The 21,268-nt window shown below is 35.2% G+C and overlaps 1 protein-coding gene across 1 annotated transcript; it reads left to right on the top strand.

The window, feature by feature from the left end:
- Nucleotides 1-19,492: 19,492 nt before the first annotated feature.
- LOC136036837 (ras-related protein Rab-11B-like) lies at nucleotides 19,493-20,740 on the top strand. Its single transcript, XM_065719171.1, has one exon. It carries the CDS (start codon nucleotides 19,509-19,511, stop codon nucleotides 20,079-20,081), a length of 573 nt encoding a protein of 190 aa, XP_065575243.1. The 5' UTR covers nucleotides 19,493-19,508; the 3' UTR covers nucleotides 20,082-20,740.
- The last annotated feature ends 528 nt before the right edge of the window (nucleotides 20,741-21,268 follow it).

The following is a 21,268-nucleotide window of genomic DNA, read 5'->3' as shown; positions in this document are numbered from 1 at the left end:
GCCATAATTTGTCAGAAGCTGTATTGTGATATCTTAAAAAGGGAGTTATGCACAACTAATGTTTACGAAAAGGTAAATATAGAGGATGAGAATTTAATTGAAAAGAATGAAGAAATGCTTTTTAAAAATTTTAATATTAAAATAAATGACAATGATAAAAAGTTCCCTTTCCTATATTGGACTGTAAAATTTCATAAGAATCCCCCTAAACTACGGTTTATTGCTGGAGCAGCTAAATGTCCAACCCGCATTGCTGCCACTGACCTCTCTTTAATTTTAAAGGAAATTGTAAATAAACTTAAAACCTATTGTTCTGGTATTAAAAAATTTTCGAATTTTAATCCATATTGGAGTGTTAATAATTCACTGCAGTGTTTTGTGAAAATGTATACTAATTTATCACTTAATGTAGTGTTTGATAATTTAAAAACTGTTACCAAGAAATCTTTCCTCTTATCTAGTAAAAGGTTCTTAAAAATAGACATTTATAATAAAAAAAGCTATATGGACAAATTGCTTTAATACTACAGTTAACTTGAGATGTTACAGCTTGGATATGATTTTTGAGTTATTAGAATTTGTTTTATACAATACTTATATAAGATTTGGGGGTGATTTGTACAAGCAAATTGTGGGAATTCCCATGGGGGGGAATGCCAGCCCATTTATAGCTGACTTGTTTTTAAGTCAACTAGAATATAAATATATGATGGATAAGAATAATCCAATTAATTTAAAACATGCTCTGTCAAATAATAAAAGATATTTAGATGATATTTTGGTCTTAAATTGTAAGGATTTCATTGATATTTCTAAAAATATATATCCATCAGAGCTTATTCTTGAGCCTAGTTATGGCACTGGTCATGAAGATCATTTCTTAGATTTAAATATTAATATTTGTGATAATAATAAATTGATTTTTAAAATGTATAATAAAACGGATGATTTTGATTTTGAAGTGATTAGTTTCCCATTCCCTGAAAGTAATATAAACTCAAATATCACATATTCAGCGTTTTTCTCACAGTTACTTCGTTATGCAAGAATTTGTAGTAATTATATTTATTTGAAAAATAGATGTAAAATCTTAAGCCAAAAATTGATATCAAGAGGTTTTTCTGAAAATAAATTAACTTGGCAATTTAAAAAATTTAGTTTTCATTATAACGAACTTTTAAATAAATATCAAAAGAATTATCTAGAAATACTTAAAGAAATTTTCAACTAATTTCGAAGGTTCGAGAAATGTTGTCACAGCGCCATTTATTTTGAATTGTGTTTCTAATTGAGCGGATTTTCTTAAAAATTAGCCACATGCTAAAGATGAATTCTATAATTGTTTAGTTCATTCAGGTTTTTTGCAATGTGTTAATATTTGTGATTTGGTAAAATTTATAATATTTAGTTTACCTATTGTTGCTAAAGGGAGGGATATATTAACAGGATAAGCTTGTTTTGGTTTTACTTGGTTGTTTTATATTTGCTGTTTTTTTTCTTTCATAGGCATGTATTTTGGGGGTGATACCTGACGCGGGGATGCCATGGATATTCTGTGGTAGCCACAACACTGTGCTGGATAGAGACTTTAGAGTGGCGAAACCCTATATAGGCCAGTGTATTCTCCTGATGAGCCCTTATGTTGGGTGTTGCCTCTGAATTATTTGTCTATATTATTTTTTCTATTGTTTGGTAAATGACGACTTATACTTATTGACGACATGACTGCCTGTCCATGGATTATTCTTTATGGCTGATTGTGTGTGGCTATGCTGTTTGACCAATGTGATTGTATGGATAAGTAGGGTTGAGGCCTCATTCAAGTGCTGGTCTATATTAATCACTAATTTAGGAAAACAGTCTTCCTTTTCTCCTTCTGTCTCTCTCTTTTTTTTTTTTTTTTTTTTTTTTCTTTCTTTTTTTTTGCTGTTGCATTGGTGATTTCTCTTTACATGATATATATATATATATATATATATATATATATATATATATATACTAGCTGTTGGGGTGGCGCTTCGCGCCACCCCAACACCTAGTTGGTGGGGCGCTTCGCAACCCCCCAAGCCCCCCCGTGCGCGTAAGTCGTTACGCGCCATATTAGTTACGCGCCATTGTAGTTGTGTCCCTGTGTCCCACCTGTGAAAATAGATAGATTTATTTATGTGTTTCAAATTACGTAAAACTTTTACGTAATTGCGATTATACAACATTCTTGGCTTTCCCATTGTCTGTCCATATACAAAGCCGTATGTACTAATAATGACGTCATATGCAAACGCTCTTTTTACAAACAAACAAACATGCATACACACAACTCGTTTTTATATACATAGATAGATAGATAGATACAATACAAATTAACTACGTAAAACTTGTGAATATACAACAGTCTTCGCTGTCCCATTGTCTGTGCGTATAAATAGATTGTCAGGTTTACCGACTCTCAAAGATGCAACATACAATTGTACATTGGTAAAGCAATCTGTATTAAGATCTATACCGCATTTTTCTAGTGATTGCCCTTGAGCTTTGTTGATGGCGGTTGCAAATGCTATTCGAATTGGGAATTGCAATCTTTTAAATTGAAAAAGCAGATCCGTTGGAATCATGGGAATGAGAGGAATAAGAACAGCCTCACCCTCATAAGGCCCTGTCAAGATTGTGGCCTCTATTAGGTTTTCCATTTTTTTTTACGGCAAGTCGCGTGCCATTGCAAAGCTTTGGTGGGTTGATATTTCTTAAAAGTATTATTGGTACGCCTATTTTTAGTTGTAGCACGTGTGGTGGAAACCCTGAAGGATCTATGGAATTTAAAAATTCAGATGGATAATTAACCGCTTCATTTGGTTCCAAAATACAAATTAACTGCGTAAAACTTGCGAATATACAACATTCTTCGCTGTCCGAATGTCGCTGCATATAAATAGATTGTCAGGTTTACCGACCCTCGAACATACAACGTGCAATTGTCCATGGGAAAAACAATCAGTATTAAGATCTATACCACATTTTTCTAATGATTGACCTTGAGCTTTGTTAATGGTGATTGCAAATGCTAATCGAATTGGGAATTGCAATCTTTTAAATTGAAAAGGCAGATCCGTTGGAATCATAGGAATGCGAGGAATAAGAACAGCCTCACCCTCAAAATGCCCTGTCAAGATTGTGGCCTCTATTAGGTTTTCCATTTTTTTTTTTTTACGGCAAGTCGAGTGCCATTGCAAAGCTTTGGTGGGTTTATATTTCTTAAAAGTATTATTGGTACGCCTATTTTTAGTTGTAGCACGTGTGGTAGAAACCCTGAAAGATCTATGGAATTTAAAAATTCAGATGGATAATTAACCGCTTCATTTGGTTCCAAAACTGTGTCGACTGACTTGTAAAGGACTGCCTGGTCTCTAATCTTGGTCAAAACAATATTGTTGATTTCGTGGACGTCTATATTTTTGGGTGCGAGAATCGCTCTTTCACTTAGCCATTTATCATTTTTATAATTTTTTAGAATATTCGGAAATACTTTTTCAATCAATTCATTTTTGGACGTCACTAAATTACAGAAATCAGCAGGTAGTTGTATACGTCCTGAAATTGAGTCTACTGGGAGCTTTCCGTTTCCCATTGCCAGCAATTAATCTGAAAATGTTTGACCAGAGTCATCGTTTTGCAATCGGACACGCATATTTGTAGTTAATTTTAATGTTTTTACGTGTGCCCATAAATTAGAATTTTTCAGGCAAGCATTCATTTCGTCTGCAGGAGTTGATCTAGGTATTATAGGTAACGTTTGCCTGAAATCTCCCGCAAGTAATATTAAGGTGCTGCCAAAGGGTTTCGACTTCTCTCGCAAATCTTTTAAGCATTGATCCAGAGCCTCGAGCGATTTTTTGTGTGCCATTGTGCACTCATCCCAAATAATAAGTTTGCATTGCTGCAATACTTTACCCATCCCAGATGATTTGGAAATATTGCACGTGGGAGTTTCTGTAGAATGCAAGTTCAGAGGCAATTTCAAAGCGGAATGAGCAGTTCTTCCACCAGGCAGCAATGTTGCGGCTATTCCGGACGACGCAATTGCCAACGCTATATCAGTTTTTGATCGAATTGATGCCAGAATTAGTTTTATCACAAACGTTTTACCAGTACCTCCTGGCGCATCCAAAAAGAAAATTTCTCCAACGTTGTTATCGACACAATGCATTATCGTATCTTAAATGTATTTTTGTTCCGACGTTAACTTGAAAATGTTATTTTGTACATACGACAATAGATCTCTCGTACTGTACCTTTGTTCACGATCCAATTCTACACATGTCGAAACAGCAGCGATACGATTAGGTGAAGGCATTCCCAAATTCTGAAGAGGTTTGTTTGCCATACTTACGCACAAATCTTCTATAACAACTAAAGTGTAGTTATAAATTTCTGATGTAAAATCAAAAGTCATATCTGACGTCTCTAACTGTTTTCGATGGAGTATATCTTCGGACATTTTTGACTTATATTTTTCCCATAACTCTGTAGGAGCTGATGGAGAGCAAGTTGTTAAAATGATGCCAACCAATGCACGAGTTTGACTTGGGGTTGACGTTTCGCACGCATCATTGATGCAGTTATCCCAGTATTGGTCATTCTCCAATAAATTCAGAGCTTGGCATGCACTACGGTAAGTGTCATGTATAGTACCATTTACAGTCCTCAAATACTCAAAGAATGTCGGACCGGGTACATTCACCAAAAGCAGGGGTAGAAAGAAGCATTCATGTTGATTGGGGTGAACGGTGTAGAGTCTTCCTATCGTGGTATCTTTGAAGATGGTAGGTTGGCCGTCGACTGACTTACCCTGTTTTCGACGTTCAAATACTTTATTTTTAGTATTCCACGTGTAATACGAAGGCACTTCAGTATACAGCAGTTTTTTTGCAAAAGAATCATTTTTGCAAAGCGAAAAAAAAGCTGTTAATATTGTATCCGGTGGATTCAGGACTCTTTGTTGCACGTTGGTTTCCGTGAAATAAACACGTTGACCATTCTGTAAATGTACCGCTAAGTGAACAACAGCTGGACTACGTTCATGTATCGGAAATGAAAGAATTCGCCAAACAGCTTCATTACTGCTTATGTATCATCCAGCCTGATATTCTACGATTTCATCGAAATCTTTGATTTCGGGCTGCAAGCCAAAAACTGCCATGTCGCTGCCTTTGTTGACGTATTTACATATGTATTTGATTGCCTTTACGGAGTTACAGTATTCAACGTTTATGTGTGCATTAAATGTTTTTGATAATAATGGGGAATATGGAACAACCCACTGGTTATCTACTTCGATGGTGGTACCGTTACGCTTCTTTATTATTGCTGTTTTACCGCCATCTTCAGTAGATCCTCTTATATATTGTGGGTAACCATCATCTCCAGTAATTTTTTTGGGTACTAAAAGTCGAGGATATTGCTTTGTGCACCTTCCTTTGGCCATGCATGGTGAATTTTCGTTCAGTGCACCGCAAGGTCCATGTATCATATTTTTTACAATAATATCATGTAACCCCTTATCGACATTTTTATCAGGTATTTCAGCGGAAATCACATCATCAATTTCGTTCGAAGTAATTTTTTTATGTAGCCAGATTAGTATATGTGCGTGTGGCAAACCTCGTTTTTGCCATTCCACTGAGTACATCCAGCATCGCACTGACCCAAACACTTCATGTTTTACAAGGTTTTTATCACTGATATCAACTTTTGCCGGAAGACACGTGCCGTAATGTCATGCCTATGAACCGCCGATTGTCCTTGAAGTAAAGCTGCAGTATCTCGTCCCAAGATTGATTACATGTAAATGTAATAAGAAATCTGGACGACCATAGAGACGAACATACGCAATAGCATCTTGAGCATATTCATGCATATGACGGGGACTGCCAGCATATGACGAAGGTAAATTTGTTAATCTTCCAACGTTTGTGGTATTACCGTCATTTATAACTGCATCTCGCAAATGAATGTATTGTTCAGAGCGGAGCTTTGTCTGATTCACTCGGATATATAGCAAACGTTCTGATTCAATTTTAGCATACATATCCACGAGGAATTGGTGAAACAATTCACGGTATTTTAAAATATAATTTTCTTCATCCTGCCGAATCATTAGTCTATAGGAATAATAATGCATTGCACTGCATTTCTTATTCATTTCTTTGTTAGTGGCTGGATTCATCAATTTAATATTAAAGTGATAGCCGTCGGCTCCATCCCAAAAAATGATAGGATATTGTAGGGCATCGTAGCATCGATGAGTTTCAGCAATTCTTAACAACTGAGCGTTTCGCTTATGAAGAATAATATCTCGAGGTAAAAACTGATCACCGACCATAACGATTGCCACTTCGTCGATAGTCGGAGCATTGTATCTACGCACATGTTGGCCAGGAGGCGTTTTGTCAGCGGAAATAACAATTTTATGCGTATCAGTAGGCATCAAATCGATGGCTATTTTGAACAGACGCACTAAATTATTATTTTCGTGGAAAAGATGTTGCAATTGGGAAATGATTGTCCTTTCAACGTTGGGAGAAATTTCGCAATGTGCATTCAATTCAGAATTTCTATCACTGATGAAGTACAATTGTAAAAATTTATGATTCTCGCCTGAGAATGGTAGAAGGGACCCTGCTTTATGATAAATTTGCCCTTTTACTTTGAAAGTAGACATAAATTGATCTGGATTTTCGATTTGGGCTCCAAACGACGTCATTTGGAAACATGAGTTGTATTGTCTGATTTTTGACAAAAAACGCTTAGATTCTGACGTAGTTCCAGTAAGGAAAGTCTTCAATGGCTCTGGTGGTGCATCCAATAGAGGAAGTTTAATTTTTCCTGAGGCGAAACACATTCCCATTGTTTCACCATTGAATTTCAAGGCCTTGCAATAGGGACAAATTTTAGACATTGTCCCGATTTGAACACATCTACTCAAGCTATAATCATCGACTGGGTTGTACCTGAATGCCAGGCGATAACTTTCTGGTTGCTCTGATTCCTCGGCATGCTTTCTTTTCTTACTTTCTCTATCAGCAGCAAGCCTGCTTCCGCGTTGCTCTGGTAGTTCTTCGGAACGCTTTCTGTTCTTTCTTTTCTATCAGCCTCAAGCCTGTTTCCTTGCTGTTCTTTTGATTCCTCGGCACGCTTTCTGTTCTTTCTTTCTCTATCAGCCTCAAGCCTGTTTCCTCGCTGTTCTTTTGATTCCTCGGCACGCTTTCTGTTCTTTCTTTCTCTATCAGCCTCAAGCCTGTTTCCCTGCTGTTCTTTTGATTCCTCGGCACCCCTTCTTTTTCCACTTTCTCTTTTAGCAGCAAGTCTGCTTTCGCGTTGCTCTGGTAGTTCCTCGGCACGCTTTCTCTTCTGACTTTCTCTATCAGCAGCAAGTTTTTTGGCATAGACTCTTTGAGCATCTTCATCGGCTTTTGCCATGGTAAGTTCATCAGTCATTGTAAACTTAAACATTAATAGATTTCTACGTGAACATATGTCTTATATATCTTGAATGACGTCACCGTCAACCTATATATATTTATATACTATATATATTTATATACTATATATATTTATATATATATATAAAAGATATATATATATATATATATATATATATATATATATAGAATATATAATAGATAATATATAATTTAATAGAATATATAATACTGTGAATATAAACCGGTTCACGGATTGTTTGAAATCCTTCGACTGGTCCAAGATTTTGGATTGCCAGGATGTTAATTCAGCCACAAATAGTTATACACAGGGATTGAGTGATCTTATCATTTCAACCTTTTCAGTTCGTAAATCAAACCGAAAAATTACCCATATACGCCCCTGGATGTCCAATAGCCTGATAATCTCTTCATACCAAAAAAATGACCTATATAAGTTAGCTTGCAAAACCAGTAGCGTTATTGACCTGACTATTGAGAAAGAATATTGCAGTGAGTCAAACATTCAATTGATTTTTACCATTATAAAATCACTAAAATCCTTTTTCACTAGCTGAATGGTGTTGTAAAATCAGTAAGTCATTCCCATTCTCAACCAGTTAGTAATATAATCCATGAACTTAAGAAGCAAGCAATATGTAATGCAAAGAAATAAAAGCAATTTTTTTTAAAGTAATCTACTCCAGAAAAACTACCCGTGGAGTAATTAACTGCGTATGTTCCAGGCTGCTAAGCAATGTAATTGAGTTGCTTAATAATTTTTTTTTATTAAAATAGGAGTAAAGCCCCAGAATATAGATTTTAATATTCAAATGCTAATATTACTAAGACCTAACGACACGACACTCACAACATTGAGAATCACAACTGTGAGAACCACAACATTCGTGTTTGAAAATGCTTTGCAAAACGTATCTTTGTGCACTTTCAAGCTTTTATCCAGATGTCCCGTGCTTAGTAGGAGAGAAACTGATTTCTCAGCAAAAAATATTTTACTAAGAGAAAGGTTACCCTGCTTGCAAACCCATTAAGGTACAGGGTAATAATTTTTTACTTGGCACTTTACTAGAACACAGTCAAGGAATTCATTATTCACCTGATGCTTTCCTATTGAGTCTACATAGACCAGCAGTCAAGCAGACTAAATAGAATATCTTTCTCTTCTAGCCGTCATTAATAGGCGGCCTAATACAAGCGTTAAGCTTATCGAAACAATTCCAAGTGAATTTTCGTGCAAAGACAATTTGAAACTATTCATGGATATGTCCTCAGCCATAAGAACAAGACTTGCTTTGTTTCAGAATCCGGGGAAAATTATCAATTCGAAATACCACAAAATTGACGTTGATCGGAGGTCAATTTGCTCGACAGATTTCTAACCTAACCTGAAATCTTTTTCAATTTTGCTCATATTAAAATTGTTTAGTTTCCCTACGATCTCGGCTCTAATTTCTTGAGGAGCCTCAACTTTATCAATAGAAGCCGCAATTCCTGACTCCGCATATGAAATTATTTTTGAAAAAGAAATCGATGTTGGAAATCAGAATTTAAAACTTTTCGGCAAAACTACCTCTTGCTGACTACTAAGAAGTTTAGATGACAAGTTCTTAATGGCAGGAGTCAGACAAAAAGAGGATAAAAAACATCCAAATCCTGGAACTTCTCAATCAAAAGTTTATTAAACTTGTCGGCCAGAAATACCTTTGACAAATAAAAATCATGGTGAAAAGATCTAACATCAATTTTTTTACAACTCAGAAAAGTGTCAGAATGAAGGTAATTCCTTAAAAGGTTTTCGACAAAATTTAAGTCTTATGACAAATTAAAACGTCTCTGTTTCTGGTCAAAAATCTTCTGATTTAAAGACATAAAGCATAGTTTGTTTTTTATCTTAGAATCATCATCAATGCCAAATGGGCACTCAGTCTATAAGATTGCGGAATCACTGATTATTTCTTGCAATTTTTTAAAAAAATTCGTTGATATAAGAAATTTGCCAGTACAATTGACTTAAGAAAGCTCTTAAGCAGAACTGACCAGCCAAGACAGCAAATAGAAAAAAGAGATAAAACTCAATGAAAAGGCAATAAACTAGACTGCGGCCAGTGGAGAGAAAAGATTAAATCCGAACTAACGCAGATATTTCGCCTGTATGCAAACTAGGCGTCGTCAACACAAGAGAATAAGATAAAAAACAACTAAAAACAAATAAAACCAACAACAGTATCAATAAAATATAATTGTTGCAACTGATAAACGTGAGGAAAAGAAGCTAAAAAGGATTTTTATACAACCCATTAACAAAATTTTTCCGGGTTAAAAACTTCCCGGAATCAAGGAAACTACCTTTTGGTTTCACCGATTAGAATCACGCATCAATGTTATGTTTACCCAAAATTCTCTATATTAGTCGGGGCAATATCTATATTAGTCGGGGGTAATGTCTATATTAGTCGGGGGTAATTTCTATATTAGTCGGGAGTAGGCCCTCAAATCTTCATTGCTTTAAAAGGGCACTAGAACTCTTAATTTTTGTTCGTATGAGCCCTTTTCCGATCTTCTAGCACAATTGGTTTGATTCGGTCACTCCTGGAAAAAATAAACAAAAGAATAAATTCCTATCTGACCATTTTTCAAATTATACCAGAAAATCCCTTTATCCCCTCCTGAAAACTGGAATTTTCTCGGGAGCTTTCCTTCCCATGGAAAATCCCTCCCCCTTAGAAAATTCTTCCAAAATTTTCCAAACATTTCCCAACAACAAATACTAAGATTCAATCATTTTAAGATTCAAATGCTAATATTAGATATCAGGTGTCAGATAGGTAGTTTTTTAAACTAAGACATAACGACAAGACACTCACAATGGAGGAAAATGAAATTTAGAGCATCCCCGACATGACAAAATCTAGCTACAGAAATTGCGATAAAATCTTAACAAAAAGCTGAAAAAATCGACTTTGCACACTGCTGCCAATTTTCATGCTAAGTTTCCAGTTGAAACATTGGTTTCTGAAATCTATGATGCAGTGCATGTTGAGGTTTATGCTAAATTTGAACTAAATGAAAATCATTGAAAAATATTCATGCATATAATCGATTTGTTGCAAAACCGAGTGATTCAGTTTGAGCTCAAGCCTTGACCTTGAGCAGAGACCTTGACCTTGAGACGACCTTGAGCAGAAAGGGAGGAGATATTCTCTGTCATTTAATGGTGTGAAGCATACTCCTTCACAGAGCTTGGGGGCACAATAAAGCGTGTATTGTTTGTCAGGATGGGTCTAATTAATATGAAAGATTCGAAAATCATGGTGAAAAGATCTAACGTCAATTTTTTTTATCTCAGAAAAATGCCAGATGGAAGGTTATTTCTTAAAAGGTTTTTGACAAAATTTAAGTCTTTGGACAACTTAAAACGTCTTTGTTTCTGGTGAAAAATCTTCTGATTTAAAGGCTTAAAGCATAATCTGTTTTTTAACCTAGAATCATCATCAATACCAAATGGGCACTCAATCTATAATATTGCGGAATCACTGATTATTTCTGCATTTTTTTTTTTATTTTGTTGATTTAAGAAATTTGCCAGTGCAATTGACTTAAGAAACTTCTTAAGCAGAACTGACCAGCTAAGACAAAAAATAGCAAAAAGAGATAAAACTTAATGAAAAGGCAATAGACTAAACCGCGGCCAGTGGAGAGAAAAGATTAAAAACGAAACTAACGCAGATATTTCATCTATATGCAAACTAGGCGTCGTCAACACAAGAGAATAAGATAAAAAAACAACTAAAAACAAATAAAACCAACAACAGTATTAATAAGATATAATTGTCGCAACTGATAAACGTGAGGAAAAGAAGCTAAAAAGGAATTTTATACAGCCCATTAACTACATTTCTCCGGGTTAAAAACTTCCCGGAATTAAGGAAACTACCTATTGGTTTCAGCGATTAGAATCATGCATCAATGTTATGTTTACCAAAAATTCATTATATTAGTCAGGGGCAATATCTATATTAGTCAGGGTTATGTCTATATTAGTCGGAAGTAATGTCTATATTAGTCTGGGGTAGGCCCTCCAATCTTTGTTGCTTTAAAAGGGCACTAGAACTCTTAATTTCCGTTCGTAAGAGCCCTTATCCGATCTTCTAGGACAATTGGTTTGATTCAGTCACTCCTGGAAAAAAATAAACAAACGAATAAATTCCCATTCGACCATTTTTCAAATTATACCAGAAAATCCCTTTATCCCCCCACTGGAAACGGGACTTTTCCCGGGAACTTTCTTTGCCATTGAAAATCCCTCCCCCGTAGAAAATTCTCTCAAAATTTTCCAAACATTTCCCGACAACAAATAAAATATGTGAACAATGTTTAACGTACAGTCCTTTTTCTAGGGATTGTGTAGAGCAAACTTTTTATCGAATGCCCTGGGGAAAAAGGGATGTGGAAGGGAGGCTAGCTCCCCTCCAATACATCTGGTCGGTTAAAAAGGAACTTGATATTTTGATTTCAATGTGATTGAACCCTCTCAAATCTTCTAAGACCATTGGTTTGATATCCAGCCCTGGAAAAAAAGCAAACAAAGACAAATAAAGACACATCCTTTATATTTCTTCTGGCGAAAAATGCCCAATTCCACAACTTTTGTAGATAGGAACATGAAACCTCTACAGTACGGTTCTCAAATATGCTGAATCTGATGGTACTGTACGTTAGGGTTATCGGATAGGTTGAATCTGATGGTGTCATTTTCGTGAAGGTCCATTGAACTTTTGGGGGGTTTTTCTTCCTTTTTCGAAAACAGACGTGACCTGTCTAGGTCCTTTGTTCTCACTGGGAAATTTGTAGAATCCCAATTTTCATAAAACATATTGCTGTTTTCGAGAAATAATGAACAGATAAATAAATGAATATACGTGTATAGAATTATTATTGTTCCTTTAATCAGATTAATTAACATTGGGGCTTTTTTGTGACGGATTTTCTCAAGCCGGTCACATTACTTTTAAGCGCAAAAAGATAAGGTAAATAAGCCCGCCCTTTTACCTGATGCTATGTTTATCTAGTGGTGCTAGTTCAAAAAATTTAGGGGAGGGGGTCAAATGCTATTTTTCAATATCTAGGGGCGGGGCCAAGTTTCTAATTTTTTTTTTCAGATTTTTAGAAAATTAAAAAAGAATATTTTTGAATGAAAAGACCACAAAAATATATTTTTCAATTTCAACGTGGGGGGGGGGGACACTGTACCTTTCCCTATCCCCAACTTGCGCAACACTGTCTACTCATTCTTGCCGCATTAAATTTTTAAGCCAGTTGATAAAATAGAACATGTTCGTTTTTGTATGAAAGTTTAGGCCAAGAAATGTTTCTGAGTGACAAAATGTTCCATATAAAAACTCTTCTGTGCATTATCCTTGTCTAGAATCCCCCCCCCCGTCCTTAGGAATTTTTAGTGAATCCTTGTTATTTACATGTAAGAAAGGTTTGGTTTTGACATATCAGATTCAAGATTATCTATGGTATTCAAATGACTTCTACTTTATCCTATGTTTTCTAATACATTCAAAGGTATAGATATGCAAGTCAGAGAAAACTTGTCATTGATCAAAGGCGTAATGGACTGAGAGACTCTCCGACTTCGAGCATTTTATGCAGCTGATTTGAACTAGCCTGAAACAAGTTTTAATTCAGTTTCTCCTTATTCGGAAGAATTGCAACTGATTTTGTATTAGTTTTTCTAGTTAGGAATGGCTTTTCAAAGTGATCTTGATAAAAGAAAACAGATTAGTGTTAGAGAAATTGCTCAGGTTGAAAATATGTCCAATATAAAGAAGATCTTCAATCGTCATCTTTACTATACACTCATGAAAGACAGAAATGTGGCCACCCTGAGGGAATATTTTTTTTTCTCTCCTTGACTGTCAGGGACCATCTTGTATTAGGATCTTGATCCTAAGGAATGTCTTCTTAATAAGTTCAGCTTGAATTTTACTCATTTTAGGTAAAAATGCAGATCAATCTGCTTCTGTGATTAATCTAATTAATACAGTTTGAATAATTAGACGCTGTATTTTTTTTGGCAATGGATCCACTCTTTTATAAGTGCCCAAACTATAACCCAGCATAATAGCCAAAACAGACATAAATTAAGAAATAAACTAAACCATATCATTTCTAAGCTAAGACATATCACCTCTTTGGTGATTAAACTTTAAGTATTCTCGTTACAGTTTCATTTTGCCCCTAGTTCCTACTGCTGCGATTTCACGCAAAATCCTGAAACATGCGACAAATAACACAAATCTTGTGGCAAACGGCGCAAAACTAACCGTTTTGCTGCAACGTCAGATTCGTTGAATAATTTCACCTCATACGACAAATCGCATGTGTTGTTCTGATTAAAAAAGGAATCATAACCAAAGTCACGGAGCTGATTGAAAAGCTAATTTTGGCTGTTAGGTGCCAGCCATAATATATTCAAAGATCAAGACTTGATCACGAAGGATCACGAGTTTGAGAACCTGCTTTGAATTTTTCTAGAGTTTGTTGCAGCGACGCAAAAGTCTGCGTTTTTTTGTGAACCTCCATCCGATTCTGTCGTACGTCTGTTTCGTCAGAAAAAAAATCGTTTCCGGATTGACGTAGCAATGGGAACCATTATTTCTTATTCATTGTTTCAGCAGTGGAAACCAGTACTATAAGTTAGATTATATGTTTAATACATTACATGCTTTTGGACCTATTTTACAACCTTTATGGATTAGCTTTGATTCCATCAATGCAGATTTTTTTGCAATGACGCTGGTCTTCGTTGCTGTACAGCAATTCCTGTTGACTGATAATATTTTTGGGAAGATGAAACGCAATTTCTTGTTAGAAAATGCAATTGATTTGGAAATTGAAGGAAAATACGGTACGTTAGACATGGAATTAAGATATGGTAAACATTGTATTTGGGATTTGTTCCTAGAGGAGTTCTTTTTGGTGTTCTATGCAGAGGGTCTTTTTCTAAGGTTCAATTAGCTTTTTATTGGTGCGAATCGACTCACGCATCAATAAAATGAAAAGTTAGAAGTACTCTTATAAAAGTAGTACAATGAAAACAGTGAATAAAGAAGATGTCAAGAAAATTCCCCGTAGGTTCTTTTGGGAAGCTGAAAATTTTGGATCTGAAGTAATTCTTAGCATCACAATTATAGCACACGAGCAAGAATATTGTGATCAGTCAAGCGTTCAATTGATTTGTACCATTATAAAATCATTAAAATCTCTTTTCACTAGCTGAATGGTGTTGTAAAATCATTCGATAAAACATGCAAAAAGTGATATCGCCAACACAGTCAGTAGTCCCACCATTCTTTACCATTTATTAATATATTTCATGAACTAAAGAAGCAACCAAAAAGAAAAAAGAAAAAAAACCCTCTAAACTAAAGAAGCAAAACCCCTCCAAGAAAAACTACCCGTGGAGTCATTAACTCCGTATGTTCCAGGCTCATAAGCAAGGTAATTGGGTTGCTTAATAGAAAAAATGTATTAATATAGGAGCAAAGCCCCAGAATACAGATTTTAAGATTCAAATGCTAATATTAGATATCAGGTGTCAGATAGGTAGTTTTTAAACTAAGACATAACGACAGGTCACTCACAATGGAGGAAAATGAAATGTAGAGCATTCCCGACTTGACAAAATCTAGCTAAAGAAAGTGCGATAAAATCTAACAAAAAGCTGAAAAAATCGACTTTGCAGACTGCAGCCAATTTTCATGCTAAGTTTCCAGTTGAAACATTGTCTTCTGAAATCTATGATGCAGTGCATGTTGAGTTTTATCCTAAATTTGAACTAAATGAAAAAAATTGAAAAATATTCATGCATATAATCGATTTGTTACAAAACCGCGTGAATCAGTTTGAGCTCAAGCCTTGACCTTGAGCAGAGACCTTGACCTTGAGACGACCTTGAGCAGAAAGGGAGGAGATATTTTCTGTCATTTAATGGTGTGAAGTATATTCCTTCACAGAGCTTGGGGGCATAATAAAGCGTGTATTGTTTGTCAGGATGGGTCTAATTAATATGAAAGATTCAGCCACAGTCAGTGTTCACCGATTTAGAGATGGATTACATAAATCTCAAAGACCAGATGAAGTCAACTTTGTTCTCATCCGGGTTTTATCAAAAGAAATAACTCGCCATGTGCTTAAAACAAAGAACAGTTTAGTTGCTCAGGCTTATATTTCGCTGAGAACCTTACAAAACGTAAGCGCGATATTCTTAGTGCTTCAAGAGATAAATTTAGAAATCGCAACGTCTGGTCTAATCAATCTTGTGCGCGAAACTGAGACTGATCCAATCAGGTGTATCTGGCCAACTGTGGAGAGTGATTATATCTAGTTGCTGTACTTTTATGACAAAGATGAAAAGAGTTAGCGATCATATTCTTTGAATGTCCATGTGACGAAAACTACCGGTATATTTAGGAATTAATAAAAAACTGTTCTTCTTTTTTTATATTATAAGATTATCTGAAACATTTTCTAGTTCAAACTAGTATCTCTCGTTTTATTCATTTCCAAGTTAAGATAATCATGTTAACAACCATGTTGTGGTGCTGCTGGATTTCGTGTAAAGGATGAGTTGAATTACAATAAAAGGGACGAGCTCATTATATGGATTATAGGTAAGGTTGAAGTTTTTTCAATCAAATTGAATTTGATGGAAGAAAAAATATAATTAGTATGATGATAAAACAGAACCTCTTTGTTTTTGTATGAAAGTTTAGGCCACGAAAAGTTTCTGAGTGACAAAATTTTCTATATGAAAACTCTTTTGTCGTTATCCTTGTCTAGAAGCCCCCCCCCCATATCAGTTTCAAAATAATCTAAGGTAATCAAATGACTTGATTGAAAAGCTAATTTTGGCTGTTAGGTGCCAGCCCATAATATATTCAAAGATCACGACTTTATCACGAAGGATCACGAGTTTGAGCGCCTGCTTTGAATTTTTCTAGAGTTTGTCGCTTGGACGCAAAAGTCTGTGTTTCTTTGTGAGCCTCCATCCGATTCTGTGGTACCTCTGTTCCACCACAAAAAATCGTTTCCGGATTGACGTAGCAGTGGGAACCATTATTTTTCATTAATTATTTCAGCAGTGGGAACCAGCAATATAAGTTAAAGTACATGCTTATTACATTATATGCTCTGGGACCTACTTTACAACATTTATGGATTAGTTTTGATTCCGTCAATGCAGATTTTTTTTGCAAAGACGCTGGTCTTCATTGCTGCACTCGATTTCTTGTTAGAAAATGCAATTGATTTGAAAGTTGAAGGAAAAGACGGTAAGTTAGATATGGAATTAAGACACGGTAAACATGGTATTTTGGATTTGGTCCTAGAGGAGCTTTTATTTGGTGTTCTATGCAGAGGGTCTTTTTCTAAGGTTCAAATAGCTTCTTTTTTTTTGGTGCGAATTGACTCACGCATCAATACGATGAAAATTTTGAAGTACTCTTATAAAAACAGTGCAATGCAAACAGTGAAAAAAGAACAATTAGATTAAGTGCAATATAGTTTATAAGCTGAATTTTGTAGCTACGTTATGGGCACGTAAAGTTGTCAAGAAAATCCCCCTTAGCATCTCTCGGGAAGCTGAAAATTTTGGATCTGAAGTAATTCTTAGCATCAAAATTATAGTACATGAGCAAGAATATTGCGGCGAGTCAAACATTCAATTGATTTTTACCATTATAAAATCATTAAAATCTCTTTTCACTAGTTGAATGGTGTTGTAAAATCATTCGAGATAACATGCAAAAAGTGATATCGCCAACACAGTAAGTAGTCTTCCCATTCTCAACCAGTTAGTAATATAATCCATGAACTTAAGAAGCAAGCAATATGTAATGCAAAGAAATAAAAACAATTTTTTTTTAAGTAAACCCCTCCAAGAAAAACTACCCGTGGAGTAATTAACTGCGTATTTTCCAGGCTGCTAAGCAAGGTAATTGGGTTGCTTCATAGAAAAAATGTATTAAAATAGGAGCAAAGCCCCAGAATATAGATTTTAAGATTCAAATGCTAATATTACTAAGACCTAACGACAGGACACTCGCAATGGAGGAAAAGGAAATGCAGAGCATCCCCGACTTGACAAAATCTAGCTAAAGAAATTGCGAAAAAAACTTTACAAAAAGCTGAAAAAATCGACTTTGCAGACTGCAGCCAATTTTCATGCTAAGTTTCCAGTTGAAACATTGGCTTCTGACATCTATGATGCAGTGCATGTTGAGTTTTATCCTAAATTTGTACTAATTGAAAATCAATGAAAAATATTCATGCATATAATCGAATTGTTACAAAACCGCGTGAATCAGTTTGAGCTCAAGCCTTGACCTTGAGCAGAAACCTTGACCTTGGGACGACCTTGAGCAGAAAGGGAGGAGATATTCTCTGTCATTCAATGGTGTCAAGAAAATTCCTTCACAGAGCTTGGGGCACAATAAAGCGTGTATTGTTTGTCAGGATGGGTCTAATTATTATGAAAGATTCAGACACAGTCAGTGTTCACCGATTTAGAGATGGATTACATAAATCTCAAAGTCCAGATGAAGTCAGCCTTGTTCTCATCCGGGTTTTATCAAAAAAAATAACTCGCCATGTGTTTTAAACAAAGAACAGTTAAGTCGCTCAGGCTCATTTTTAGCTGGGAACCTTACGAAACGTACGCACAATCTTCTTAGTGCTTCAAGAGATAAATTTGGAAATCACAACGTCTAGTCTAATCAATCTTGTGCGCCAAACTGAGACTGATCCAATTAGGTGTATTTGGCCAATTGTGGAGAGCGATTATATCTAGTTGCTGTACTTTCATGACATAGATGAAAAGAGTCAGCGATTATGTTCTTTGAATGTCCACGTGACGAAAACTACCGGTATATTTTGGAATTAATAAAAAATGTTCTTCTTTTTTATTTTATAAGATTATCTGAAACATTTTCTAGTTCCAACTAGTATCTCGTTGTATTCAGTTCCAAGTTATGATCATCATGTTAAGAACCATATCGTGGTGCTGCTGGATTTTTTGTAAAGAATGAATTGAATTACAATAAAAGGGACGAGCTCAGTATGTGGATTATTTTTCAATCAATGTTGAAGTTTTTTCAATCAAATTGAATTTGATGGAAGAAAAAATATAATTAGTATGATGTATAAGCCACCAAGTTCAAACTGTTGCAACTATTACAAAATAAAGTATCCCTCAAATACAACAATTCAAAATCCAGCCACTCCTGGAAACAAATTCCGAAGGCTCTGTTCACCATTGAAATCATAGCTCCTTGTTTCATCGAAACAGGCTGGCACGAATGACAAATTTAAATATCTATCATTTCGCTTAGGCTTTCTATATTGAAAACAGTAAATGGAAATCACTATTAATTAAAAATATACCAGGAAAAAGTAGTTCGTCATTTTCCTCAAACTCTACCGTAGTTTTATTTCCTTTTCAAAATAATTTCAAGTATTAGGCAAAATGTCTAAGGAATCTAAACCATGTTTCTAGAGCCGCCTGGTCGAAACCTCTAAACAGGAAATTACTATCCTTTGGCATGAACAACAAGGGTAGTATATTGGGTTGAAAATCAAGAATTGTGGCTGCAACAAGGATATTCTGACTTGAGGGCATTTTTTCCCTTTTTATTCATTTGCAGCTGATAGCTTGACGAATGGCGTTATAATCCTAGATTATAATTATATATGACGTAAAAGTAACTACGATGTTATAATGTTATCTATAATTAAATCAGTACATAATCGCTAATGTTCTTATGCAAACTGCAAAAATATTTATGGTGTAAGATTAAACATCGAATAGATAGTGTAACAAGCTCAAGTATGAGTTCCACTTCTGGTGAACAAAAAATTTTCAAATTCGGCCATAGCCGCAAACTTTTAGATGACTCCAATTTTCAATCTCACAAACAAAGAAGATATTTACCTTTTTGAATCGTAATGGGATTGAAAGATGACGAATATGACTACCTATTTAAAGTTCTACTGATTGGAGATTCTGGAGTTGGGAAAAGTAATTTATTATCAAGATTCACTAGAAATGAATTTAATTTGGAATCAAAATCAACTATTGGAGTGGAATTTGCAACCAGGAGCATACAGGTTGATGGAAAAACTATAAAAGTTCAAATATGGGACACAGCTGGACGGGAGATCTACAGAACAATCACTTCAGCCTATTATCCTGGTGCAGTGGGAGCTTTACTTGTGTATGACATTGCCAAGCAGCTAACCTTTGAAAATGTCGAGAGGTGGTTGAAGGAATTGCGTGACCATGCTGATCAAAATATAGTTATCATGCTTGTTGGTAATAAAAGTGATCTAAGACATTTACGCAGTGTGCCAACTGATGAGGCTAGAGCATTTGCTCTAGCCAATCGTTTATCTTTCATTGAAAGCTCAGCACTGGACTCAACAAATGTCAAATCTGCTTTCCAAAATATTCTGACAGAGATATATAGAATTGTATCCCAGAGACAAGCTGAAGAAACAGATCAACGTCAGGAATCGTGAATCAACCCGATTCATATCCAGCACAACAAGGATCATCAAAGTCCTCAGAGCAATTGCTGTAAATAGCCAAATATGTTTCAGTTGTATAAAGTGTACGGTGCTTTAACGGATGTTTCGTTTTTCCTTTTTTCTTATTTTTTGAGACAATAACGGATGTTCTTGAATTATCTATAAAATTTTATATAGTGCCGTCTTTCCATTTATAGAATTCGGAAGTTTATTGCACATTGAAGAATGGGAAACAACCTTCAACCAGGTCACAGATTTTTTTTTTACCTCAAATAAGACGTGACCTCATTTGAAGTGACCACAAATTAACTCAACTCAGCTCAACAATTCAGTTCTTCTGGTAAGAAGGAGACACGCTGGAAAAAAAGGTGTATTTTGTTTGGTAATTTTATGCTCTTTGTTATAGTTAAAGCCCTGTTTGTGGGTTGCTCCTACTAAAGTTCTTTAGTTTCCCTACGGTCTCGGCTCTAAGTGCTTAAGAAGCCTTGACTTTATCAATAGAAGCCATAACTCCTGACTCCACCTTTGAAATTATTTTTGAATCAGAAATCGTTGTTAAAAACAGAATTTAGAACCCATCGACAAAACTACCTCTTGTTGACTACTAAGAGGTTTAGATGACAAATTCTTAATGGCAGGACCCAGACAAAAACGAGGATAAAACACATCCAAATCCTGGAACTTCTTAATCATAAGTTTTGTCAGATGAAAATCATTGTGAAAAGATCTAATGGCAATTTCCTTAATTCTCAGAACAAATGTCAGATGGAAGATTATCCCTAAAAAGGTTTTTGACAAAATTTAAGTCTTTGGACAACTTAAAACGTCTTTGTGTTTGCTCACAAGTCACGTGATTATAGCCGTGAGGCTTAGTTTGTTTTTTAACTTAGATTTATTTTCAATACCAAAATCAAAATCAATCAAAATTATTTCGGAATCACTGATTATTTCTTTCAATTCTTAAGAGAAAATCCGTAGATTTAACGAATTTGCGTGTCTTGTAACCCAATAAAATTATAATTGACAGAAGTGGCTAATAGTTGCCAGTACAATTGACATATGAAAGTTCTTAAGCCGAACTGACAAGGCATGATATAAAACAACAAAAAGAGGTAAAACTCAATGAAATGACAAGAAAAGAGACTGTGGCCAGGAGAGAGAAAAGATGAAAGACTAAA

This window comes from Artemia franciscana, chromosome 16 (genome assembly GCF_032884065.1).
Source record: "Artemia franciscana chromosome 16, ASM3288406v1, whole genome shotgun sequence".
Classification (NCBI taxonomy): Eukaryota; Metazoa; Arthropoda; class Branchiopoda; order Anostraca; family Artemiidae; genus Artemia; species Artemia franciscana.
The sequence above is the reverse complement of the archived record's forward strand: the minus strand, read 5'-3'. Positions and strand labels throughout refer to the sequence as shown.